General features: G+C 37.3%; 1 protein-coding gene across 3 annotated transcripts in view; it reads left to right on the top strand.

Annotated features, from left to right (window-relative positions):
* Positions 1-25915, top strand: part of LOC108134724 (hemicentin-1) — a 108540-nt gene that overhangs the window by 66154 nt on the left and 16471 nt on the right. For all 3 annotated transcript variants that reach the window (XM_017255128.2, XM_017255126.2, XM_017255129.2), the window contains exons 4-6: positions 7691-7951; positions 8366-8562; positions 20300-22540. In XM_017255128.2, coding sequence (XP_017110617.1) covers positions 7691-7951; positions 8366-8562; positions 20300-22540 — 2699 coding nt within the window. The remainder of the gene's footprint in view (positions 1-7690; positions 7952-8365; positions 8563-20299; positions 22541-25915) is intronic.

Genomic DNA, 25915 nt, shown 5'->3' with positions numbered 1-25915 from the left:
ACCTTTAGTTTGGGCCTTTCAACATTATTTGTATTTTTTAACATTAAAATTTTATAGAGCAAAGTTTTGATAGCTCTGTTGGATAAATAGCGCGCTCCTTTCGGTTGTCTTCTGAACATAAAAAAAATGCATAAAAGCACATACATATCTCAAAAATGCCAAACGAAGCCGCAAGCACAGCTGCAGTTTCGGATCCCCCGAAAAAATCCACAGCCCCTCTGGACAAATCCCCACCCACATTTCAGTGGTTTGACTTTTGCTTAACTCGCCACGCCCCTTGCCTCCGCCCACTTTCCCCCAGCCCAAAAGTCAAGGAGGAACATCCTCAACCGAGTTATGATTTATGCACATTGCTCTGTGAAATCTATTGAGAAATCAGTGACAGTGGAGAAATATGCGAAGCTGGACAGCAGATGGCAGCTGCTTGTGGGGATTCTGAATTCCGAATTCTGGACACGATGATGATGATGATGCATTGCTATATATGGCTATATCTTTTGCCATCCCGTTCGCACTTAATACTGTCAATGTGAAGAGTCATTGCGGCTTTTAAGCGTGTCTTTCTCTGTTTTTTCAGCTTATGTGCCATGAATAAACATGGAAGCCACAAGAAAATGCAAACAAACAAACAAACAAACAAACGAACAAACAAATAACGAGAGATGGTCCTTTGAAAAACGAGAACAAAACAAATGCAATCTCACTTAGCCACTCAACAGGATTATGCCCACGGAGTGCAATGGGAATATGGCCCATAGACACTTTCTTTTGACATTCTCAACACACAATTCAGCTCACATTTGTCCAGTAATTGACTTTGATTCGGATTCCTGATGCGCACACGGAAAAAAGTGAAAAATCACAGGCAATAATGCGTGATATAATGCCGGAAGTATCTTAAAATATGGATTATATATTAACAGAAAGTTTTAGAAAAATTTAAGTTTTAAGAATACCACTAATAGTTAAACATTCCTATATACCATCTTTCTGAAAGTTATATACATCAACTAATAACTCGTTTTTTAAAAATTCATTTATGTTGTTCCTAGATGTTAAAGTCTATAGAAAATCGGTTCATTGAAATAAAAATTAAATAAAAAAATAATTCATTATATTAAAGAATTATAATCTTTGATAGTTTTTTTAAACCTTCTAAACATTTAAAAAAGTTCATTTCAGTTATAAGACAACCTGAGCTTTAGATGCCGATGTACCAAAACTTTATTTTTTAAAACCTTTCTTAACTTTCTTTTTAAAAATATTTGTTTATGGAAAGGGATACTATAATAAATAAACCCTTATCAAGTTGGAGCCATATAAGAACCAACTTTAATTTCAAGAAATTGTCTGACAGAAATATCCGCCATAAATTTGACCTTAGGGTGGGGTTACTTTTTTACGTTGCCCTTATCAACACCTGGTGACAATGACACTAAAACCTTTCCCAAGGATAATATGTGTGAGTCTGAGTCCTGCTGTTGCCCGATCACTGGTACTACAGGAACTGTTTTATTGTACACTGTTAAATAAAGTTTATCGTTTCTTATCAAATAAAAATTTCTTTAATGAAATATAAAATTTTTGGGACTTATTAAGATCCTCATTAGACATTAACAAGTTTTTTACAATATAAAGCTACACAAAGAGAATTAAACTTCTCTTATAATCGATATTTAAATACAATTTTTTTTAAAGTTGTTTGTATTTGAAAACAAATCATTAAGTTTAATCCTGTTTTAAAAGCCTCGCATAAAGAAATAAGATTTTTGAGAATAAATAAATTCCACAAGTTTTCTTGATCTTATATACGATTTTTTTCCCAGTGCACCGCCGGAATGTGTCTCTTTTTTGGTGCAAGTGTGTGTGTGTGTGAGTCCGCCTGACTGCCTTGACCTGTCATATCGCTGTCACTTGCACACATTTACCGTTAACGTTAAAGAGCCAACGCTCGCACACAAATGTATGTTATAGCATGAAGTAGTATTCAGTTGGCGGGGGGAGGGGGCGGGGAAAAGTGTAGCCAAGGCGACAACAAACATCACATAAGGTAAATAGTTTAGCTGGCAGGGCCACACTGGCATTCCTCCCCACATTTCGCCACCCCCTTGCAAGTTTCGGGATGTCAGAAGATTGCATTGAATTTGAAAGGCACAAAGGCGCACCCATTTACCCCCCTCTTAGCATGGTCCTACACTTTGAAAAAATATGTAATACAATTATATGTTGTATTTGAACAAAAATCTCATCATTTTCCTTTAAATTTTCTATCATTTAAAATCATTTCAAAACACTTTAGCTTCATTAATACATTCATACATTCAGATATTAGTTTGTTTTAGAGAATAATTTCAAGTTCCTGCCAATTTAGTCAATGTTTAGTAAGTGATTTTTAAAAATTCAAGCTCACTGTTTTTTGTAAAGTAATTAGTAGTTTAATGGATAGCATACGAAAAAATACTATATATTTTAAATGAATCTTTAAATTACCAAATAGAAGCTAGTGCCCAAAAAAATGTTGTCCATGCAAGGAAATGCAAGGACGGGATATGAGCCAATAAGCTTGATGGCTACAGATATGTGTGCCCTCTCCATTTCCAAACCAGCCAGCCAGTCGCATTTAGCTTGAATGTCGTCTTTGCATAACAAATGTAAGCAACATGTTTCAATAATGAGGCCGCCCCACTGTACAGTAATCTCCCCTTGGCAGCCACTGATGAGCTGCCATGTTGCAGTATTGAGACATGCATTGCACCCAGCTCTCGCACCCCCTTTTGGCCACACCCCTGCCCATCGAATGTTCCAACCCTCGGGCATCCATTTTGGTATCCTTTGGACAGCGTTTGAGTTTCGGCTCTGAACTGGGCACCAAATTAATCGTTTCCACTGTGCGGTTAGAATGTCGCTTCACCCATTGTGCCCCCAAAAACACACGCCCTCTCCCCTCCCCCCTGAAAACCATCGCCTCTACACCCCTTTCATACCCCCCCTGGAGCGTCGAGTGTATGCGCCTCATTTGTTATGGCCATTTGCATAAATAAGTCACTGGCACTGCCAGTTGGGACCAGTTTTGAATGGACAGGGGCGCCAAAGGGGGTGCAAAAGGGGGTGCAAATGGGGGTGCCTGTGGTTTCGAGAGGAGGGCATAAAGTCCGTCAGTTGACGGAGATTGTGTGAATAACTTGATGAACGCTTCGCCGGAGTAGTGAATTCTGTTGTTCACTGATTTGTTGGCCTGTTTGCATTTATTTATCCCCCTTTTTTTTTTTGGTTGGGACTTGTTAAAAAGTTGACAAATTTCGGAGGTTATAGTGCTTTTAAGGGATTAAGATATGTATCAGTTAAGTGGTTCCAAAAGTGTCAAACAGGAGATATTAAAAAAAAAACTTTGAAAAACTTTGAATTCTCTTTAATTTATTATGTCTTGCCTTTGCACTTCAGCTTAGAAAGTTATTAAGTTGCTACTGAAACTTGAGATTATTTTCCGTTGTCTATTACTATCCTTGCAGTTATAGACTGAGACTAAAGTCTTATAACTAATAATACAGCTATTTATACTCACCTTATTTATTTTCCAAGGAAGAAAGTATAAAAGTTTAAGTCCAAACAAAAACAAACAGAAAGCGAAAGCGAAATGGTCACAACACAATAAGGTCCTTCGTTCTTCCCTTTCTCTGTCTCTTTCGCTTGGCGCTCTTTCACTTTCACTTTCTCCTTCACTTTCCCCCTCTTCTCGGTTTCAGGGATGCGTGACAATATGCCGTTTAATTATACGTCACGACCCCTTCTCCTCTGGCCCCTCGTCTTTTTGTTTCTGTTTCTGTTGCTGTTGCTGCGATATCGCACACACATTTTAAAAGTCAATTATCCGCACATAACGCACATCGTTGAGGGGGCGTAAAGAGACGTTTGAGGGGCGTGGCACCCCATCGTCCTTGCCACGCGTCAAATTTGGCGCGTTTACATTTTTTGCCCTCATCGGCTCCCCTTCAGCTTCCTTTTCTTGTTGCACGCAAAGAAAAAATGTCTCTTTAAAATAAGAAGTTTATTATTTAATTTAATTTTTTTCTTCTTAGAAAATGTTTATTTTCAACTGTTGTGCGGCTTTTCACTATGTAAACCTTAATTTTCTTTTAAAATTAAAAGAACATTATCTAAAATAATTTATTCAAAACTTTTAATCAAATTACTAGTACATTTAAGGTTTAGTCTGAAAACTGAAGATGATTTTGTTTTGGCTAAAAGTTTGTTAAAGAATTGAAGTCATAGGGTTTGAAAAATATATTCTGAAATCATTTCTGGTACTAGAGATTTCTCAAATCTTGAGTTAATTATTTCAAAGTTTTTTTAAGTTGAAACAGTTTACTATAAATTTCTGATACCCCCAAGGTATAAGTAAAACTAAAGGGAATTTTCCAAATACTCGCAAGTTCCGCAAATCCAGAGATCAATTTTTGCAAGTGCTCCAACTTTCTCATTGAAAGAAAGCGTGGAAAAAAAGTTTATTACTTTCAGGAGACGACTCCTTGGCATGCGAAACTGTTGGAGAAAAAAAGGAGAAAAAGAGGAGCCAAGGCGTCGAAGGATGTCCTGGCAAATTGAATTACATGAGACATGAGACGGGTAACGAAGAAAACGAGCCATAAGACTTCGATACTAAACCGATAATAACATAATCAGCCCACACCCCCTTTGCCGCCCATGACCAACTATAAAGTGAGCTTTAGTTACCGTTAACAAGCCAAGTGGCTTGCCTCAGGTTTTCCCCACAACTTTCCCCAACTTCCTCTCTATCTTACGCCTCATCTCACTCGATTGATAGTAAGGAAAAGTTTGCGAGCTGAGCTGAGCTGGCCAGCCGAGTTTTCCGTTGTCTTTTGTCTGTCCAAAGAGGCCACACTATGCTGCAAGGAATTAAGGAAATTTTTAGCATAAAAAGGATTTAATATTAATAAGGTAACTGATTTAATCCTTAATCCCATTGGTAATATTTTTCTACCAAAACTTTTAAGCAAGGTTCTGGTTTTTTAAGTAACATATGCAGGCAATACAAAAATCTTTTCCTTTAAATTGCAACGAGCTCAAAGCGATTTCAACAAAAAAAAAACATACAAGCTGTCTTAATTGCAGGATTTTAGCTTAAGCCATTTGTTTTTAAGCATTCCTGAATAATAAAAATTGAAGATTCCATGCTTGTTTACTTTTGAGCCAAGGGCTTATCACATACTAATATAATTAAAATGCTCATTTGTAAGATTGGATTAGATTTTCATCTAATAGTAATTTCCAGTTTTGCTAAAAACAACCATTTATTTCCTTAACTTCATTTGCCACCATATGACTAACCAAAATAAATAACACGATTTCTTGTTGAACAGGTAATCGACTGACATTTAATCAACAAAATGACTACTTTCTTTTGCCAATCACCATAGACATGGAGGTTAGTGTAATTGTTCAATACTTTCCGTGAAGTGGTTCGTGCATGTGGGTGTGAGCCTTGTTGTGCTCAGTGAGGCAAAAGGAGGCATTGCCATGTAATTGGCAACAATTTGCATAACAATTCAGCGACTGTTTTGCATAAGTCCTGCGACGATGCAACATAATAACCGGAGGAAGGATGGGCATGGGATGCTGCGGAGGAGGCAGAAGTATAGCACTTACGTACACATTAGAAATTCCTTCTTTTCGAGGCTGCTGCAAGGACATCAGAGGCCTCCTGGCAGAGGCAATTATGTGCCTCACATACACACAACTCCTATATTTTCCAACCCCATTTCCATCCATTTCCCTCGCAGTTTCCCAGCCGCTCTTGAGCATCCTTTCAAGACAGCCCGTTGCCTCGTAAAAGTCGCTGCCGGAAATGCAAAGGCAAAAGCTGCAGGAAAAAGGGAAAAAAATAACCAAATGAAATCTCAGCCTGATCTAAAAAATGCAACCATTTCTTCTCCATTTACCTTTTTTCCTTTTTTTCTTTTAACACACACATGCACATTTCCCTTGAAAAATTATCAAAATTGAGAATTTTTTAATTTTATTTTTGAAGCTCCCAAAATTTTGTTTTACTGCCGCTGAAAAAGTTTATAAGATGCACTTTAATAATGTCGAGTGCTTGATTTCTGGCACGCCTTCGCTGCGTCACACCCTGTTTTCGTGGGCGGAAAATTTCATCTTAGGAAATTAAAACTTAAGCACAAAAGCCAAGGCAACGCATTTATAGGCAAAAAGAAAGTGAGACTATGATGGTTGGAAAAACTTATACAGAAAATATTGAATAGTATAAAAATATATTGGACTTATTTAATAAAACAAGTTTTACTTTACTAACAAAACCAAACCATTGAATTTAAAGATAAAAATAAAATACAATTAACCTAAAGTTGCATTTTCTTGCGCAACGAAATAGTGCTTTAAACATTATAATTTCAAGAGCTTCAAGAGGAATAGATTTTTTTGTCTGTCAAGTTTACATACCCTTAGCTTTTAGGAAATGAAATGAAATGTGCCGCGAAGATATTCAACAGTTTTGGTAGCTATTACGCTTGATTGAGTTTTTCCATTTGGTTTTGGCAAGTCAATCCGACATTTGCCCCCTTATCCCTTATCCCATCTTCAAGGTAGCACCAGCCATGTTAAATTAATAAAAATGTAATGCCCCAAAAAAAAAAGACCCCCGGGCACTAGAGTCCGGCACAAGAATTGGGCTAATAAATTTACAAAAATGAGTTCGACGCTTAATTTGCCATGAGCATTTTTCATTTTATTTCGCGCCAAGCTCGTTGGAACATGGCTTTTAAGCCCCACCAAAATGAAATCGAGGGAAAACCCAACGGCAAGCACACACACACACACACACACACACACACACTGAGTAGTGAAAACATGGAAAACAGAAGGCGAACAAAAATGAAAATGAACAACAAGCTGAAGTGAGTGGAGAAAAATGACGGGGGAATGGGGATGCAGCTACTTAACGAAAACAAGTGAGTCGAAATTTGTTTCCCAGGATCTCAAGAGCACGGACTGCGGTATGCTCTGCTTGGTATGGGAACACTTTTTTGGGAAGTATTTAAACAGGATTTTACTTAAGAGATTTGGACATTATGGTGCTTAAATATAAATTCAACTTTTTAGGAGCGTTGGTTTTCTTGTTTCTTGGCTTTAAGTCTCCAGAGTCTCTAAACAGGGGGTTAAATTTGCTTACAGTAAAGGATTTTCCAAAATGTTCAAAGGCTAGCCTTCGCTTAATATTAATAAAAGCTCAAAATTTCAATTTGAAGGAGCTGGCAAAACATCAATAGTTCGATATTAAGGAATCCATAATGGATCTTTGCTATACACAATTTTATAACACTTTATATATTACCTTAAATTTTAATATTTATCCAAAAATGAACCGAACCATTTTTGATTACCCTACCTGACCACCAGAGCATTAACTTCACAATAATACGAATACGTAACAATATGTACCTCTCTACTGAAATTTATATACAGATACACAAATATAGAAATAAATAAATATATATAAAAATGTGTGTGTGCAGATGCTGTAAATCAACAAAAAATGCGCGCAGTTAATTTACATAAAGTAAAAGTTTTCGCCCCAGTCAACATTACCAAATAAATCGCTTCCAGTCTTTATTTAAAACTCAATGCTGATTTTCTCTTTGATTTTGTTTACTTTTAGCCTGGACTTTCGGCCGAGTCGTGGAATTTATGATCTGCAAATCAAGAACACTTCGTATAATCGGGATAATGGACGCTTTGAGTGTCGAATCAAGGCGAAGGGAACGGGCGCGGATGTGCATCAGGAGTTCTACAATTTGACGGTGCTGACGGCACCTCATCCTCCAATGGTCACTCCCGGAAATTTGGCAGTGGCCACCGAGGAAAAACCACTGGAATTGACCTGCAGCAGCATTGGTGGTTCGCCGGATCCCATGATAACGTAAGGGATTTTTCGTTCAATTTTATTTCAATTGACTTTGGTTCTTGAGGATATGGTTTGGGTTCTAAAGAAGTCAAAAATCATTTGTCTTATATTATGCTTTATATTTAAATTAATTTTCTCTCGGCTTCCTTAAAGTTGAAAATCTTAAGTAAGATCCTTTTGGATTTTACTTTCATTCTTGGAGGATATGGTTTAGCTTTTGCTTAATATTCTTACTATATTTTCTTCTTTTGCTTTCGAGTCAAATCATTTTTCTATATCTCCCTGTTCGTTTTGTGTGGTAAAGTAAATCACTTAACGGGCGGTTGCCTTCATTAATAATCCTTCTCGGGCACATGGTTGCCATTTCTCTTCTCCTTCTATTTTTTGGCACTAAATCGTGGCTATCACTTTTGTATGTGTTTTTTGCAGCTGGTACCGCGAGGGCAGCACCGTACCGCTGCAGTCGTATGCGCTGAAGGGCGGATCGAAGAACCACTATACCAACGCCACCCTGCAGATTGTTCCCCGACGGGCCGACGATGGCGCCAAGTACAAATGCGTTGTCTGGAACCGTGCCATGCCCGAGGGTCATATGCTGGAGACCAGCGTCTCGTTGAATGTCAACTGTGAGTAGTTGGGCCTTGGGCTTACACTGTGAAAAATATCATTAAGCTGAAAAGCTATATTAATCAGTTTATTTCATTAAAATCAATTATAATCAGAGGTGTCTTAAGAAAAGGGGACATGCCAATGCTTTTTATAAAATTTAAAACAACAATAAAAAAAATACAAAATTTAATTAATTTTTAAAGACATCGCCTTTTTTTACCAGAAATTTATTGAAAAAAGGTCTTTGGTTAGGTTAGTTTTTTAATATAATATTTGATATAGATATATATACATACATATATTTTTAAAAAATTCTGCAGCTTTAATTTGTATAGTTTTAATGTCAGGGAAATTAACCTTTCTTGTCAGTCACATATTTGATCAATTTAAAGAATAAGAAATATCTTTTCTTTACTAAATATTTATGAAAAATATTAGTAGAAAATTCATTTCACTAAAAATGTCCTTAATTAGGTTGGTGTTCAAATCTAAAATTTATTATAAATATGTATTCGAAACAAAATAAATTGTATTTTAAATTTTACCTACTTTTGTATATCTTGTTTCTCTGTGATTCTTTAGCTTGGTGTGGTTGCCCCGATAAAGTTAAATTGGTGGGTCAGTCTGGGTCAAAGCGGCAAAAAAACAATTTACGGCTTGGCGCTGAGAAAAAAGTTAAGGCCCCAAAGAATTTAGTTATGAAGTTTGCTTTAGCATAGCCATAAAGTAAAAAGATTTATTGGAAATAATTATTTATTTTTAAAAGAAAACTAAACAAATTTGTTTATATCAAATATCATTCAGATATTAAGCTTTTTCTTTCACAAGACAACTTAATAACCTTGCACTTCATTTAAACCAAATAAATTTCCTTACCTCGAAAACTTGGTCAGAGGTAAGCCGAATAATTTCCAAGGCAGAAACCGACAAATTTGTTTTCCAATTCTCATCCTTCATTTTGGCCATTTCTTTTGTAATTAAAGTTTGGCAACTGCGTTATGGGAACATGTGTTCTTGTCGCATGATCAACGTGACCGAAAAGCCAAGCAGATGATACGACAGCCACATAAAGTGTCTGCCACCCAAAAAGTACTCCCCAAAAATCCCGCACACAAGCCACTTGATTGTTAGTTATTGGACCGCAACAACAGAAATCTGCTGCAGAATGACCGGAGCATCAACTTGTCATATTAGTTGGCAACTTTAGCCCCCCTCTTAGCACCCCAAAAACATCATAACACATTTGAGGCGGATATTAAATTTTCGGGACAACGCGACGTATGCGCAATCTACTTGTCAACGCCCGCTGCATTTAATAAAAATCACTAGCAATGACATGTTACGGAATCTGCATAAAATTTATGCAATCAAATAAAGTAACAAACTAGCAATAAAAGCCAGCAAAAAAATACGTACATATATATATATATATATATATATATAAATATATATATTCAGGGTGTGGTTGGGAGAATCCGAAGTGGAGTAGAGTCGAGCTTGCCACAAATATATTCATAGGAAAACATAAATTGCAGTCATTTTTATACACGCCGGATTTGTGGCCGCAAAAGCAGACAACAAGAACAACTCATATATGTTTATATATATAAATGTCTCCTATAAATATGTACCATGTGTATGTGATTTTTTCCCAGCGTCGTCAGCGTAACAAATATTTATAGTCTTTTCTGTATGAAAAAGAAAAAAAAGTTGAAGTTGGAAACAGTTTACTTACTTGCTAAAAGGTACTTATTAGGAGTTTTTATTAAATTGCTTAAGATATAAGAAATGAAAAAAAAATTAAGCTTCAGGGCAGAAAACAAAAATTTTCAAGTGATAATAAAAAAAAAATTTAAAAAGTTCCTAATAAAGTTAGCTTTAAAATTTTTCTTTTACAAGAAACTAATATCCCTAAATTAATTGCAAAAAAAGCTTAAATTGACTCATAGTTACAGGGTACAAACAAGACATCAAAAAACAAACCCAAAAGACACGAAACCGGGCCAAAACAGACACCAAACAGAACAAGAATAAATGACAACAGGCAAGTGGTTAAATAAAAGGAGAACGGAGAATACCGAAAGTAGAACTCCTTTTATTGCTGTTTGCAGGCGTGGCAAATGCAATTTTTCGCCGTGTGCCAGAACGAGTTTGCTGCTATTTATGGGGCTCATTTAAAATCCATTAGCAGGCAGTCATGTCGGGCCCCCACAGAATGTTTGCCCAACATTTTCAAACCCCCCGAGTGCTGAGTCCCGAGTCCTGAGACCCGGGTCAAAAGAGGGCCTCCAAGGTGCATTTATGTGAACGAAGCGTTCGGGCTTTGCAAGTTTCAACGGCAACAGCAGCACCAGCAGCCACATCAACAAACTTTGGCCTGCTATTTGCGAGACGTTCGACAAGAACAATTGAATTTGCAGCGGCGTTTTGGCCTTTCAATGACTTCCAAAACGCCTGCAGGCGATTCATAAAGGCCAAAATCCAAAATCAATGGCAGACGGCCAATCGAATACAGTTTGACAGCCATTGTTGATGGAACGCCTGCGGGAGAATGGCAACTTGGGTCCCTAAATTGTGTGTCCTGCATTAACTGGCTAATTTTGATGGACGTGCTTTAAAGGTTGAACATTTTGGATTAATCAAAATTGATCCATGTTTACATAGCTAATAACTTCTTTGATTTCTTTTGCCATTTCTTTTGAAAACATATATATTAAAATTATTTAAAAGCTGAGAAACCTAAAAAATAACAGAAATCACGTTCTTATTTTTCCTTATTTTTCTGGGCCCCAAAGAAAACCATTTGGGTCGCTCCACAGTTTGACAATCACTGGATGTAAGCTGTGTTGGGACAGATATGAATGCGAGGAAAAGACGACTTTGTCTCATGGTTGTGATTGTGATTGATAAGCAATTGATAGCACTAGGGAAAGAGAATAGAAAGCAGAGCATAGAAAGTAGAAAATGGAATAAGGAATGTGAAACAAGGGAAGCAGCAGCTGACAAATGGCAGGGCAATTTTTTAATTGAAAATGTTTGCATGGATTCTTAAAAGCACTGCCAATGTCATTCGTATTCATTCATATGTGTCGGATTGCCATCTCTATCTTTCTTTAACCATCCTATCCCTTTCTTTTGTGCTTATCCTGGTTAAACAGTTGCTAACAAAAAATATTATTATTTAAGAAGCAGGTTTTAGTATGTCTTACAAGATAGGAATTTTATATTTGTATCATTTGTTTTCAAGTAAACAAATTTATTTGAAAATAACATTTCAACAAAGCAAAGAGTAAATTATTAATAGAGTTCATATATTTGAGCTTATTTTAAGCTTGCAATTAATTTATTTTACAACACATATTATAAGCGGTGTGCCCAGATTTTTATTAGCTTAACTTTTTTGAAAAGTTACCGTTTTCCTTTTAAAAAGAGTCTATAACCAGAGTCTAAAAACACTTTTAGAGCTATTATTATGGCCGCAACTGTATTATATAGAAACATATATCCCAGTCTGCCCGTTTCGCTTTGTTTATTTCACTCTCCTCGCTGTTTGTGTGTGTGCATTGCGTGTTGTGCCTGCATTTGATTGATTTATGCCAGAAGCAACCAAAACAAAATAAAAATTCCAAAAAATAACCGAAATACACGAAAAAAATTGAGAGAGAAAAATGGCAAAAAAAACAGATAAAGAAGATAAATATATATATATTTTGGAAAAATAAACTCCCAATGCGTCATGTTGTCAGCGAGGCGACTTCTCGTCGACCGTTGAGTGTTTTATAACGTGCGAACATTCCCAAATGAAATTATTGAAAATGTCTCTGGGCCCCGCGCTTTTTCTGTTTTTCCTAGATGGATTCAGAAAAATATGGCTTCAAAGAGTAGGGGAATCTGGGTGGCTGGCACTCGAGCGGGCGGCAAGGCCATCAAATTGCGCATACGCAACGTGGCCACGCATAGACAAAACACGAAAAAGGGGAACGAATGCCGCCACCGCCACCGCCTTGTCAACTTGGCACAGTTTGCTGCACACGTGAGAGGCACGTTCCATCTTGTAGTCCCCTCACCCTAAAAAGTGCTGCGGGGCTTTAGCAAATGCAATCTCCCACGTGAAAATCGTCCTCCTCCCCTCTCAAAAATACACAGGTGTGTCGTCCTGCACGTGACTTTTGTTCAGTTGCATGCCCCGCACGTAATAAACCTTTGCCATGCCTCTGCCACACTTTTCATACGCGCAATTTTAGGGGTACGCGTAGAAAGGTACCTACAAGCCACCTGAATATCACAGCCCATACAGACAAACACAAAATATACATTTTATTTGTAGTTTGATTTTTCAAAATATATTATATTTTTATATGCATATGAATGTATATGTAATTTTAAATGAGAAAAATATTTCAAATTAGATTTCATAAATTAAATGCCTATTAAAATATGTATCAAGTGTTTATTAAGTTTTTAAAAATTATATTTGATTAATATCGTATATATTTACAATATAATTTAAAAGAATTTATATGATTTTCTGTAATGAATATTTGAATCCTGTTTTCCTATCCAATAAAGGGTATTGTATAGTCTCAAAAAAATCCTCCCAACTTCTATTTCTTTTATGAATTTCTGTTCTTTTGATTCTCTTGTTTTTTTGGCTTCTTTTGCGGAGTCCTTGGCCAAAAAGTCGCCGGCGACGAAGACAAACAGCACTCATGTGTCGCGGGCCGCTGAAGTGGAAAGCAAACCCGTTGAAAAGACATTTCAATTTGAATAAAAAGATGCCTTTCTAAATGTGTGTGTGTGGGTGCTGCAAGGTGCTTCAGGGAGGTGCAGTAGTGCCCAGGTGTGCCGCATGCAAATGTCGAACGACAATAATGCGCATTAGCCAGAAGATTGCCCGAACAAACAGAACCGGAAATGGCAGTTGAAAACGCCAGCAAATTGCTTCTTTATGGCCAAAAAATTCGGAAATATAATTCTAGTTTTGTGAAGCTTGGTAAACAAGTGGGAAAATTGGAAAATGTTATAAACATAGGAATATTATAAAACATGTTGATTTTTGCTTGAAGTTTTTCTTAATATATATATTTAAAATTTGTTTCGCTTTGGTATGCCTTAAATTTATTTAAATAAAATAATAACATATGTTTTATCATTTTAAATGGGTTATTGTCATCAATTGTATTTTTAAGGAAATGACATAAATATATGTAATACATAAAATGTTTTGATTTTATATTTATTGTGTTATCTTTATTAACCAAATTACAAATATTTTATATATATTTTTATTTGGCATCTATAAGTTTATAATATATATTACATATATTTTTTAGTTAATGCTTGGATAACATTTGACATTTGCTTGCTTTAACGGATATTTTTAAGCTCATCCGAATAATTTTTGAGAGCATTAGCACCTTTCTTCGACACCCAATTTGCACATCCACCTGTAATTGTGGTGCATTCGCAGCAAACCACATCGCACCACCATCGACACCTTGACACTACCTGGAATCGAGGAATCGAACCACGGGACCAAACCAAATCCCAATCGCAATCACATCTCAGTAAAGTCAGCACGTCTCGAGATTCGAGTCTTGCCAATATCATAGGAAATGGCAGGAGACTCGTGGCTTGTCCTTTTTGATTATGCCACTGCCGCCGGGCTACACACAAGTGCCAGCCATCAAAAAAAAGAAGAGAAAACCGAGGGAAAACCCAGTAAAGGGGCGGCTGAAAAAATCAAGTAAGCGACGTCTGCTGACTTGGCTACACGAAAACCTTTTTACACCAGGACAGGAGCAGAAAGTCGGTCTAATGCTGCACACAATTGCAATTAGTGTCAGTGCCGGGCAATGTCAGCCAACTGTTTTTGGACTGGGTTTCTGGGCTTCTGGGTTCAGTTATTGGCCCGCTCCTTGGCCATTTGCATAACCACAAAAGGAATGCGGCTGGCGGCGAAGACAACCCGAAATTTTTGCTGAGCAAGTCGCAAGATACACTCAAAAAAAGCTTCGTTTAGACTTGGAAAATATACATTCATAAATTTCTTACCTTCAGAATAATTATAATGAGGCTTTAAATAATATAAACACAACCAAAAATTATTTAACTAAAGGGAATGTTAAAAATAATAATGCATTTAAGACCTTTGAACGAGGATTGCTTCAATACACTCTTTTTAGATTTCTAAAGCTTATGTTAGTCTTACATAAATTCCTTTTAGAATAATAAAATTTCTAATATAATTAATTAAACAACTAGAATTGACTTAAAAATGTCAAAAATCACAAAGTTTAGAAAGCTATTTCACAAGGATTGTTTTATGTTATTTATTTATTTATTTTGTACTTACAATGGTTAATATTACATTATTAAAATAATTTTAGAAGTAATTAAGGTGCAGATTTGTGTGCGCTTGCAGATTTTCTCTGCTGACTTTTATTTGGGACTTCCACTCAGTTTTCTTAAGCCGATTTCAAGTTTTGTCCGACTTCTTTTGCCTAAGTTTAAAATTTCTGGATTTTAACAGCATTTTAATGAATGCAGCAGCATTGTTGTAGTGGACGCATCTAGACTTCGGACTTTTGAGTGCTCCACTCCAGCGGAAGAACTCTCTCAACTTGAGACTTTTCAAGTGACCGAGGCAAAGGTAGCTGGAAAAACTTTAAGCCGCTTTAAGCGCAAATTATAGAAACAAATGTTGCGTCAAAGGATTCTTCTGGTTGAGTGTTTTGCGGGTGTCCTGTGTCCTGTGTGCTTCAGCTTAACAGCTTTTGTGACAAAAGCAAATTAATTGCTTTGCCCAATTTCAATTAACTGCACTTGTACTTGCACTCGTTTTGGTTCACCCAACACGGCAACTTCATCATCGACCGCAAGGATGCTCCAAAAGGACTTGTTTTCGCAGTACTCACTGTACTCGCTGCACAGCACAGTCCAAAGCCAATTCAATTAATTTCCACCAGCCATATGACACCTATGGACCAGTGCACAAAGCGCAATCAAGTGCACAATGAAGTGACCACCTACTTTTTTGAGACCCCTTCTTTTTTCACATGGGCCCAAAAAAGTATGCTACAGTTTTTATAAACCAACGATTGCGACCCACAAAAGTGGGTCAAAATTGTGGCGGTGGCAAAATATTCGCAGCATAATGATTGCACTCTCGTGCGGCCATCGCTTGATTTATTTTAAATCCGTTTGTATATATTGATCATTTCGACAATGTGCCGTTTTCAGTCGGTCTTTGTTAAAGCTGGCAGAATGGCAGCCATTATGTTAAGACTGAAAGTATTGTGTTACCATGATTGCTTACAAAATATAAAATACATTTATTTCTTAAATTTACTTAAAAAAAATTAATAGAACAAAACATTTGAAATAAAATAAAATGTATGACTCATAATATATGTAAAGTAAATTTGGTCAACTGCTTAACAAAATTAAAAAAAAAAATAAGGTAAAGTAAACTAAGTAATTAAATTAATTTTTCCTGTATCTTATTCCGTTTACATATATTCATAGTCATTAACTCTAGCACTCTATATATTTTACCCAAAAAAATAACATAAATCTCTGCTCCCAGTTGGTTGCTTAATTTGAACGAATTTTCCCCTGGCATTTCGATATTTATTTTCTTTGCCGCTGAAAGGCCGGAGAAATGTGCTGAAATCGGGGGAAAAAATTGGGGGAAAGCGTGGAAAAGCGGGTGGTGGTTAGGTGTTGAGAGCACGCGTGCCGGAAGTCACGTGATGTGTTCACTGTGACACGTACGCGACAGCAGGCAAAAGGACGAAGGACGAAGGAGCAGGATGATCGGCAGCAGCTGCATCTCCACCGCCTTTTCCCTCATATCACCATCTCCTTTGGTTTGCCGCCTTTGTCGGTAGTAACTTTTCAATTTGGAAAAGATGAAAAGCAGGGGGCGGAAAATGGCAGCTGAACAAAGGCAGCAACTGCAGGTGGAGTCATAACTACACTGCCAGAAAAAACTCAACAACAGCAGTAAGCTACATTTTAATTTGAGCATTAAACAGATAAAAAAACGTTTCCCCAATAATAAAAAAATTACATTATTTAAACTCTTTTGCTGTTATTATATTCAAAGAATTATGAAACACTTTAATGGCCAGAAATATCATGTAGATCGTGTAATTATGGTGATATTTTTTTCCGGTATTATGTGGGCGAGTCATAGCCAGGGAAAAGCTTAAAGCCAAACTGCAAACTCGACTCATTAAAATTACTCCGAGCAGGTGTGTGTGATACATCCTGAAACAGCAAACGGCAAACCAGCAAACCGGCTACAACAAAAAACGAAAAAAAAAACGACAAAAAAAACCGACTTCGGCCCAGTTCCGGGTTAAATAATTAAATTTCGCTGCAAAAATGGCCAGCGGGCATAAGTTACGCCACGGCCAACGCGGCGTATGCGCAACGTTTCATTTTTATTTAACGCTGCCTAGCCGGAAGCCAGGATCTCGTCGAGTCGGCTTGGGTTTTGGTTGTGGATTGGGATTGCGTTGGGCTTACACTGGGTGGGCTATGTTTGGGTGGTTGTTCAGGCGGTGCAGGTGGTTCAGGAGGTGCAGGTGGTTCAGGTGGAGCTGCAGGTGCAGGTGCAGGAGGAGCATATTTCATGGCACTAATGTAGCCGGTCATAAAATCACAATGTGCAAGGCGAAGAAGTGGCGTAATGTGGAAAGGGTTCTAGGCGTAGCGGTAGGCGTGCCAGCATGTATGTGAACAAGGTCCAACCCAGGCAACTCATTTAAAAAATTGTTCGAAAAAATATGCCACAAGGTATAGGTTTACTTTTAAATCAGTGCATTTTGAATGCTCTTTCTTTTTTTAACAAAATTAAGAAGGAGTTTTAAACAACTTTCTTGGAATAAAATTAAAAAATATTAGTCGTCAAGAGTCGAGTCATTTACACTAAATATATTTCATAAATTGTATTTCTTGAAATCTTCACACGGGAATTTACCCTCAAAAAAGATTGTGATTTTATAAAATCTTAACAAGGAAATGAGCTATTCTTTTATTTCTTTTCTTTTTTTCCGCTTAATATTTTTTCAAAATCATAAATTATTTTCTGGAAATCTTCCCATTGAAATTCCCCTCGACATTAGATTTTATTTTGAAAAAAATCTTAAACTGGAAATGAGCTTTTCTTTAATTAACCAAGCATCCCAAGCACACACAAATTCCTTTCCTAAAAGAACTACAATTATTTCTTGGTATCTGAGATTTTATTCAACAAATGCCAACCCCAAATCATTATTCCCCAGCTCAAGAAATAGAATTAATTTTTTCTCCTTTTGAGCACATTTTTGCTGTTAGAAAACTATGCAAAAAAAGAGAAATCGTGGTAAATGTCAGGACAGCGAGAGTTCTGGACTAGGTTACCACTTCGGAAAGGGGAGGTGGGCGTTGAGAGATGGGCGTGGCAGCAACACCCCGACATCAGCGTGAAACTACATGGATGGCTGGGCATGAAAATGCCCCCGAGGGTTCCTCCATAAAGGGGAGGTTTTTTTTGAGGGAAGGGGGGTGGTGGAAACACCATGTGTTGAAATGCAAACTTGATTTTTTCCTTCCTCCTCCGCGTTGGCTTCTGTTTTTCTGGTCTGAGCTCTGCTCATTAAATTTTATTTTATAATTACACACACCAGCAAACACACGCAAACACTGCCATACGCACAGGCACAGGCACTGGCACACACACAGTTAGGAGTTAGGCTTTAATGTTTTCGGGCGACGCGTAATTGGGTCCCGGATAACGCAGCATTTTTATCCACTTTTTTTTTGCAGGGTATGTTTGGGGGAGAATAGTTTTTTCGGTTCAAAAAATGTAGGAAAACTAGATATTTCTTAGATGCTTTTATGTTAAATGAACATTTTGAAAATATTAAAGCAATATTAATGAATAAAATATTATAATTTAAAAGATTTTTTTAATATTCTAATAACTTAATTTAAATCAGCTGCAATGAGTGCTGCAGAATGTATCTAACCTTTTTTACATACAAATATTACCATCTAAGGTAGCTTATGTTCTTCCATCTATTATAAATCCACTTAGTTTTTACTTACTGACCATTTGACTAGTCCTCGGAGCTTAGACCATGGCGCAGGCACATTTACTTCGCTTCACGAATTATAGCCAGCAAAAACAATTGGGCGAAATGCTGGGCCGAACAACAACAAAGGGCCATATCGGCTGTAATCGTAGGGAAATTGTGAAAATGGGGTGGTAGGTGGGAGGTCGGAGGTCAGACTCCGGTTCAGTCGGGCAGACGGTGATTAAACTAAAGTGTTCGAAAGTTAATTGGCGCAACAACAACAGCAACAATTATACTTAGCCACTATTATGCCTCACGCTTGACTGAACGCGCTTCTCATGGGGTGGGAAAATGGGAAAGCAAGGAAAACTGGGGAAAATGGGTAAAAGGGTGGGGTTGTGCCACCGATTCGATACGAAATGAAACTAACGGCACTTAAACCAAATGACCAAGGCGCACAATGGCGAGTTGAACAACTAAACGTCAGTGAAATGTTAGAGCATCGAGGAAAATACGGGGAAGGCGAAAGTTTCCCGCGATATTTGGAAATGGGAAAAGTTGGCAGATAAATGACAGATAAAGACAGCTCAAAGTGGGAATCGAATAAAGCGTAGCGGTCGTGTTACTGTCGACATTTTAATTATGAGTTTATGAGTTCCCATTGACGAAGTCCTTATTGTTTTGTCATAAAAAAATTAACTGTCATTGATAAGTTATCCATTAGTAAGTGAAATTTTGATACCCATAACTACTCAATTGAAATCTTTATAATAATGTTATATTATAAATGGAAAAAAACGATGCTTTCTTAGCGAAAATACAAATTCCATAATTAAATGATTATAGTAATAAAAAAAAAATGTAGAAAGCATACAATTGCTAAAAATAAATCAAAACTATGATTTTTGACGTGTTACTCTTATTATTTCTTATTTTTTAACCAAAATGTTTATCTCTATAAAAAACTATATGTCAACCACTGTAAAGGGTTCTCAAAAATACTTGCGGCAATTTCTATACCACTTCACCAATACACGTACTAGTAAACACATATTGCTTTTTTGTTTCACAAAATGGCATTATTTAAAAATGTCGATGGGTCACGCTGAACTCGTCAAACTGTATTTTTTTTTGTTGCCTGAAACTATGTTGCCGTCGTCGTGTAATTGAAAACGGTTATTGACAAGTTAATGGCCCAAACAACTAGCCAACGAAAGGGGATATAAGCCAGCTACTGTAATTGCCGATTTGTATGCTAACCCAAATGAACCAAAAAAATAACTGTTGGGAAAGAGTTGAATAAATTATAAGCAAGGCTGCCTGCGATTTACCAATTATTTGCCATTTTTATTGATGTGCTGATGTTAACTTGTTTTGCATAAATTTTAATAGTCAAGATAATCTATATTATGGGGAAACAAGGCAGATTTTCTTCAACTTTTAGACTTACATATTTACCTTAAAATGTATTCGTTTTATTTATTAATATATTTTAATATTATTATTTAAGATTTTACAGTTATACGCTTTTTTTATTGCATACATTTTAATTGTTAAGGTAATCTAAATTATGGGAAATCAAGATAGGTAGTGTTTAAGTTTTTGAATCTTATTATAGTTTAATGATAAATTTACCACATTTTATTAATAAATGTATTTTGTTAATACATTTTTTGTATATTTATAGACTACCCCCGAGTAGAGGTGGGACCCCAGAATCCCCTGCGAGTCGAACGCGATCATGTGGCGAAACTGGAGTGCCGAGTGGATGCCAAGCCGATGGTCAGCAATGTGCGATGGTCTCGAAATGGTCAATACGTGAGTGCCACGCCCGTGCACACTATATACAGAGTGAATCGCCATCATGCTGGGAAATACACCTGCAGTGCGGATAATGGTTTGGGCAAAACCGGCGAAAAAGATATAGTCTTGGATGTGCTATATCCCCCGATTGTTGTGATCGAATCGAAAACCCATGAAGCGGAGGAGGGTGAAACGGTTTTGATTCGCTGCAATGTCACCGCAAATCCCACACCCATTAATATTGAATGGTTGAAGGAAGGAGCTCCCGATTTCCGCTACACAGGGGAACTTTTAACCCTGGGTTCGGTAAGAGCGGAACATGCTGGAAACTATATATGCAGATCGGTGAACATAATGCAACCGTTTAGTTCGAAAAGAGTGGAGGGTGTGGGTAATTCCACAGTGGCTTTATTGGTGCGACATCGTCCGGGTCAGGCATATATAACCCCCAATAAACCAGTGGTTCATGTGGGCAATGGCGTGACCCTAACCTGTTCGGCAAATCCACCAGGATGGCCAGTACCCCAATACCGATGGTTCCGCGATATGGATGGTGATATAGGAAATACACAGAAAATCCTGGCTCAAGGCCCGCAATACTCCATACCCAAAGCGCACTTGGGCAGCGAGGGAAAGTACCATTGTCATGCGGTGAATGAGTTGGGCATTGGCAAAATAGCCACCATCATTTTGGAGGTACATCAGCCACCGCAGTTTCTGGCCAAGCTACAGCAACATATGACTCGAAGGGTCGGAGATGTGGACTATGCCGTGACTTGCAGTGCCAAAGGCAAACCCACACCGCAAATTCGTTGGATCAAAGATGGCACAGAGATTTTGCCCACGCGAAAGATGTTCGATATTAGGACCACGCCCACCGATGCCGGTGGTGGCGTGGTGGCCGTGCAAAGTATCCTGAGATTCAGGGGCAAAGCCAGACCCAATGGAAATCAACTACTGCCCAATGACAGGGGTCTGTACACGTGCCTCTACGAAAACGATGTGAACTCGGCCAATTCTTCGATGCACTTGAGAATAGAACATGAACCCATCATAATACATCAGTACAATAAAGTGGCCTACGATCTGAGGGAATCTGCTGAGGTGGTTTGTCGTGTTCAGGCCTATCCAAAGCCTGAATTTCAGTGGCAATTTGGCAATAATCCATCGCCATTGACCATGTCTTCAGATGGTCACTATGAAATCAGTACGAGAATGGAAAACAATGATATCTATACCTCCATCTTGAGAATAGCACATCTGCAGCACTCCGATTATGGGGAGTATATTTGTCGAGCTGTGAATCCCTTGGATAGCATTAGGGCCCCTGTGAGATTGCAGCCCAAAGGAGCGCCGGAGAAGCCTACGAATTTAAAGATCCTCGAAGTGGGTCACAATTATGCCGTCTTGAATTGGCAACCGGGCTTCAATGGTGGCTTTATGAGCACTAAATACTTGGTGAGCTATCGAAGAGTGGCCACGCCCAGGGAACAAACCCTATCCGAGTGTTCGGGTCATGGCTATATACCCAGCTATCAAATAAGCAGTTCGTCCAGTAATTCCAACCACGAATGGATCGAATTCAATTGCTTCAAGGAGAATCCCTGTAAACTGGCGCCTTTGGATCAGCACCAGAGTTATATGTTCAAGGTTTATGCGTTGAATACCAAGGGAACTTCTGGCTATTCAAATGAAATACTGGCCACCACGAAAGTGAGCAAGATTCCGCCGCCTTTGCATGTGAGCTATGATCCCAACTCGCATGTTCTGGGCATAAATGTGGCCGCCACTTGTTTGTCCCTCATTGCGGTGGTGGAATCGCTGGTCACTCGCGATGCCACGGTGCCCATGTGGGAGATTGTCGAGACCTTGACCCTGCTGCCCTCGGGTAGTGAAACGACCTTCAAGGAGGCGGTGATCAGTCATATGTCGCGACCTGCCCTCTACACCACGGCCACGACTTCGGGCAGGAGCTTAGGACCTGCAGCAGTGGGTGGTGGATCTCATCTGGGCGAGGATCGCACTATGGCCTTGGCCGAAACAGCGGGTCCCGGTCCCGTGGTGCGGGTGAAACTCTGCCTCAGGTCAAACCACGAACACTGCGGAGCCTACGCCAATGCAGAAAGTGAGTAACACAATATTAGCCATAAATCTATGTGAAAAATAAATGTTTTCATTCCACAACATTTCACAATAAATGGTAAAAATCATAAGTGGGTAAAGTGTTAATATCGTAAAATTACCGACCTAGAATTTAAAATTTCTATGGAGATTCCAGAGGACCTAAGCCACAAAACTTTAAAGATATACCACTTTAGAATCGAATGACTAAGCGACAAGGCATAGACTTAGAAATGCAGGTTTTTTGTCACTTTTCTGCTCAGCTATTTTATCGGAAATTAATGGATTTATGTCCTCAAAAAAAAAAACAACTTACAATATTAAAACAAACTTTAAGCGCAGATTTTTAGAGGCTTAGGCCGCAAGACTTTAAAGATATACCGCTTGAAAATCGGATGCCGGAATGAAAAGTTATGGAATTAGACGTGCAGGGTTTTAGTCATTTTTCTGCAAAGACGATTTTTTTGGAAATTTAGAAAGGGGTAACATCATAAAAATTGCGAAAAATCGACCCGAAATTACGAACCAAGTTTTAAATGCAGTTTTTTAGAGCACTTAGCCACAAGACTTTTAAGACATGCCACTTCGAAATCTAATGCTTGAAAGAAAAGTTATAGAATTAACACTGTAAGTTTTTGGTCACTTTTCAGGGATTCTATTTTTCGGAAATTGATTAAGGAGATGCTTCGTAAAAATAACAACTCAAAATTTCAAAACGAAATTTAAATGCAGAATTTTAGAGGCATAAACTACAAGACTTTAAAGGTATACCACTTTTAAATCGGAGGCCAGGAAGAAAAGTTATGGACTTAGAACTGCAGGTTTTTGGACACTTTTCTGCAAAGACGATTTTTTTGGAAATTTAGAAAGGGGTAACATCATAAAAATTGAGAAAAATCGACCCGAAATTACGAACCAAGTTTTAAATGCAGTTTTTTAGAGCACTTAGCCACAAGACTTTTAAGACATGCCACTTCGAAATCTAATGCTTGAAAGAAAAGTTATAGAATTAACACTGTAAGTTTTTGGTCACTTTTCAGGGATTCTATTTTTCGGAAATTGATTAAGAAGATGCTTCGTAAAAATAACAACTCAAAATTTCAAAACAAAATTTAAATGCAGAATTTTAGAGGCCTAAACTACAAGACTTTAAAGGTATACCACTTTGAAATCGGAGGCCAGGAAGAAAAGTTATCGATTTAGAACTGCAGGTTTTTGGACACTTTTCTGCAAAGACGATTTTTTTGGAAATTTAGAAAGGGGTAACATCATAAAAATTGAGAAAAATCGACCCGAAATTACGAACCAAGTTTTAAATGCAGTTTTTTAGAGCACTTAGCCACAAGACTTTTAAGACGTGCCACTTCGAAATCTAATGCTTGAAAGAAAAGTTATAGAATTAACACTGTAAGTTTTTGGTCACTTTTCAGGGATTCTATTTTTCGGAAATTGATTAAGGAGATGCTTCGTAAAAATAACAACTCAAAATTTCAAAACAAAATTTAAATGCAGAATTTTAGAGGCCTAAACTACAAGACTTTAAAGGTATACCACTTTGAAATCGGAGGCCAGGAAGAAAAGTTATCGATTTAGAACTGCAGGTTTTTGGACACTTTTCTGCAAAGACGATTTTTTTGGAAATTTAGAAAGGGGTAACATCATAAAAATTGAGAAAAATCGACCCGAAATTACGAACCAAGTTTTAAATGCAGTTTTTTAGAGCACTTAGCCACAAGACTTTTAAGACATGCCACTTCGAAATCTAATGCTTGAAAGAAAAGTTATAGAATTAACACTGTAAGTTTTTGGTCACTTTTCAGGGATTCTATTTTTCGGAAATTGATTAAGAAGATGCTTCGTAAAAATAACAACTCAAAATTTCAAAACAAAATTTAAATGCAGAATTTTAGAGGCCTAAACTACAAGACTTTAAAGGTATACCACTTTGAAATCGGAGGCCAGGAAGAAAAGTTATCGATTTAGAACTGCAGGTTTTTGGACACTTTTCTGCAAAGACGATTTTTTTGGAAATTTAGAAAGGGGTAACATCATAAAAATTGAGAAAAATCGACCCGAAATTACGAACCAAGTTTTAAATGCAGTTTTTTAGAGCACTTAGCCACAAGACTTTTAAGACGTGCCACTTCGAAATCTAATGCTTGAAAGAAAAGTTATAGAATTAACACTGTAAGTTTTTGGTCACTTTTCAGGGATTCTATTTTTCGGAAATTGATTAAGGAGATGCTTCGTAAAAATAACAACTCAAAATTTCAAAACAAAATTTAAATGCAGAATTTTAGAGGCCTAAACTACAAGACTTTAAAGGTATACCACTTTGAAATCGGAGGCCAGGAAGAAAAGTTATCGATTTAGAACTGCAGGTTTTTGGACACTTTTCTGCAAAGACGATTTTTTTGGAAATTTAGAAAGGGGTAACATCATAAAAATTGAGAAAAATCGACCCGAAATTACGAACCAAGTTTTAAATGCAGTTTTTTAGAGCACTTAGCCACAAGACTTTTAAGACGTGCCACTTCGAAATCTAATGCTTGAAAGAAAAGTTATAGAATTAACACTGTAAGTTTTTGGTCACTTTTCAGGGATTCTATTTTTCGGAAATTGATTAAGGAGATGCTTCGTAAAAATAACAACTCAAAATTTCAAAACAAAATTTAAATGCAGAATTTTAGAGGCCTAAACTACAAGACTTTAAAGGTATACCACTTTGAAATCGGAGGCCAGGAAGAAAAGTTATCGATTTAGAACTGCAGGTTTTTGGACACTTTTCTGCAAAGACGATTTTTTTGGAAATTTAGAAAGGGGTAACATCATAAAAATTGAGAAAAATCGACCCGAAATTACGAACCAAGTTTTAAATGCAGTTTTTTAGAGCACTTAGCCACAAGACTTTTAAGACATGCCACTTCGAAATCTAATGCTTGAAAGAAAAGTTATAGAATTAACACTGTAAGTTTTTGGTCACTTTTCAGGGATTCTATTTTTCGGAAATTGATTAAGAAGATGCTTCGTAAAAATAACAACTCAAAATTTCAAAACAAAATTTAAATGCAGAATTTTAGAGGCCTAAACTACAAGACTTTAAAGGTATACCACTTTGAAATCGGAGGCCAGGAAGAAAAGTTATGGATTTAGAACTGCAGGTTTTTGGACACTTTTCTGCAAAGACGATTTTTTTGGAAATTTAGAAAGGGGTAACATCATAAAAATTGCGAAAAATCGACCCGAAATTACAAACCAAGTTTTAAATGCAGTTTTTTAGAGCACTTAGCCACAAGACTTTTAAGACATGCCACTTCGAAATCTGATGCTTGAGAGAATAGTTATAGAATTAACACTGTAAGTTTTTGGTCACTTTTCA

The sequence above is a fragment of the Drosophila elegans genome, unplaced genomic scaffold (assembly GCF_018152505.1).
Source record: "Drosophila elegans isolate 14027-0461.03 unplaced genomic scaffold, ASM1815250v1 contig_814, whole genome shotgun sequence".
NCBI classification, from domain to species: Eukaryota; Metazoa; Arthropoda; class Insecta; order Diptera; family Drosophilidae; genus Drosophila; species Drosophila elegans.
The sequence above is the reverse complement of the archived record's forward strand: the minus strand, read 5'-3'. Positions and strand labels throughout refer to the sequence as shown.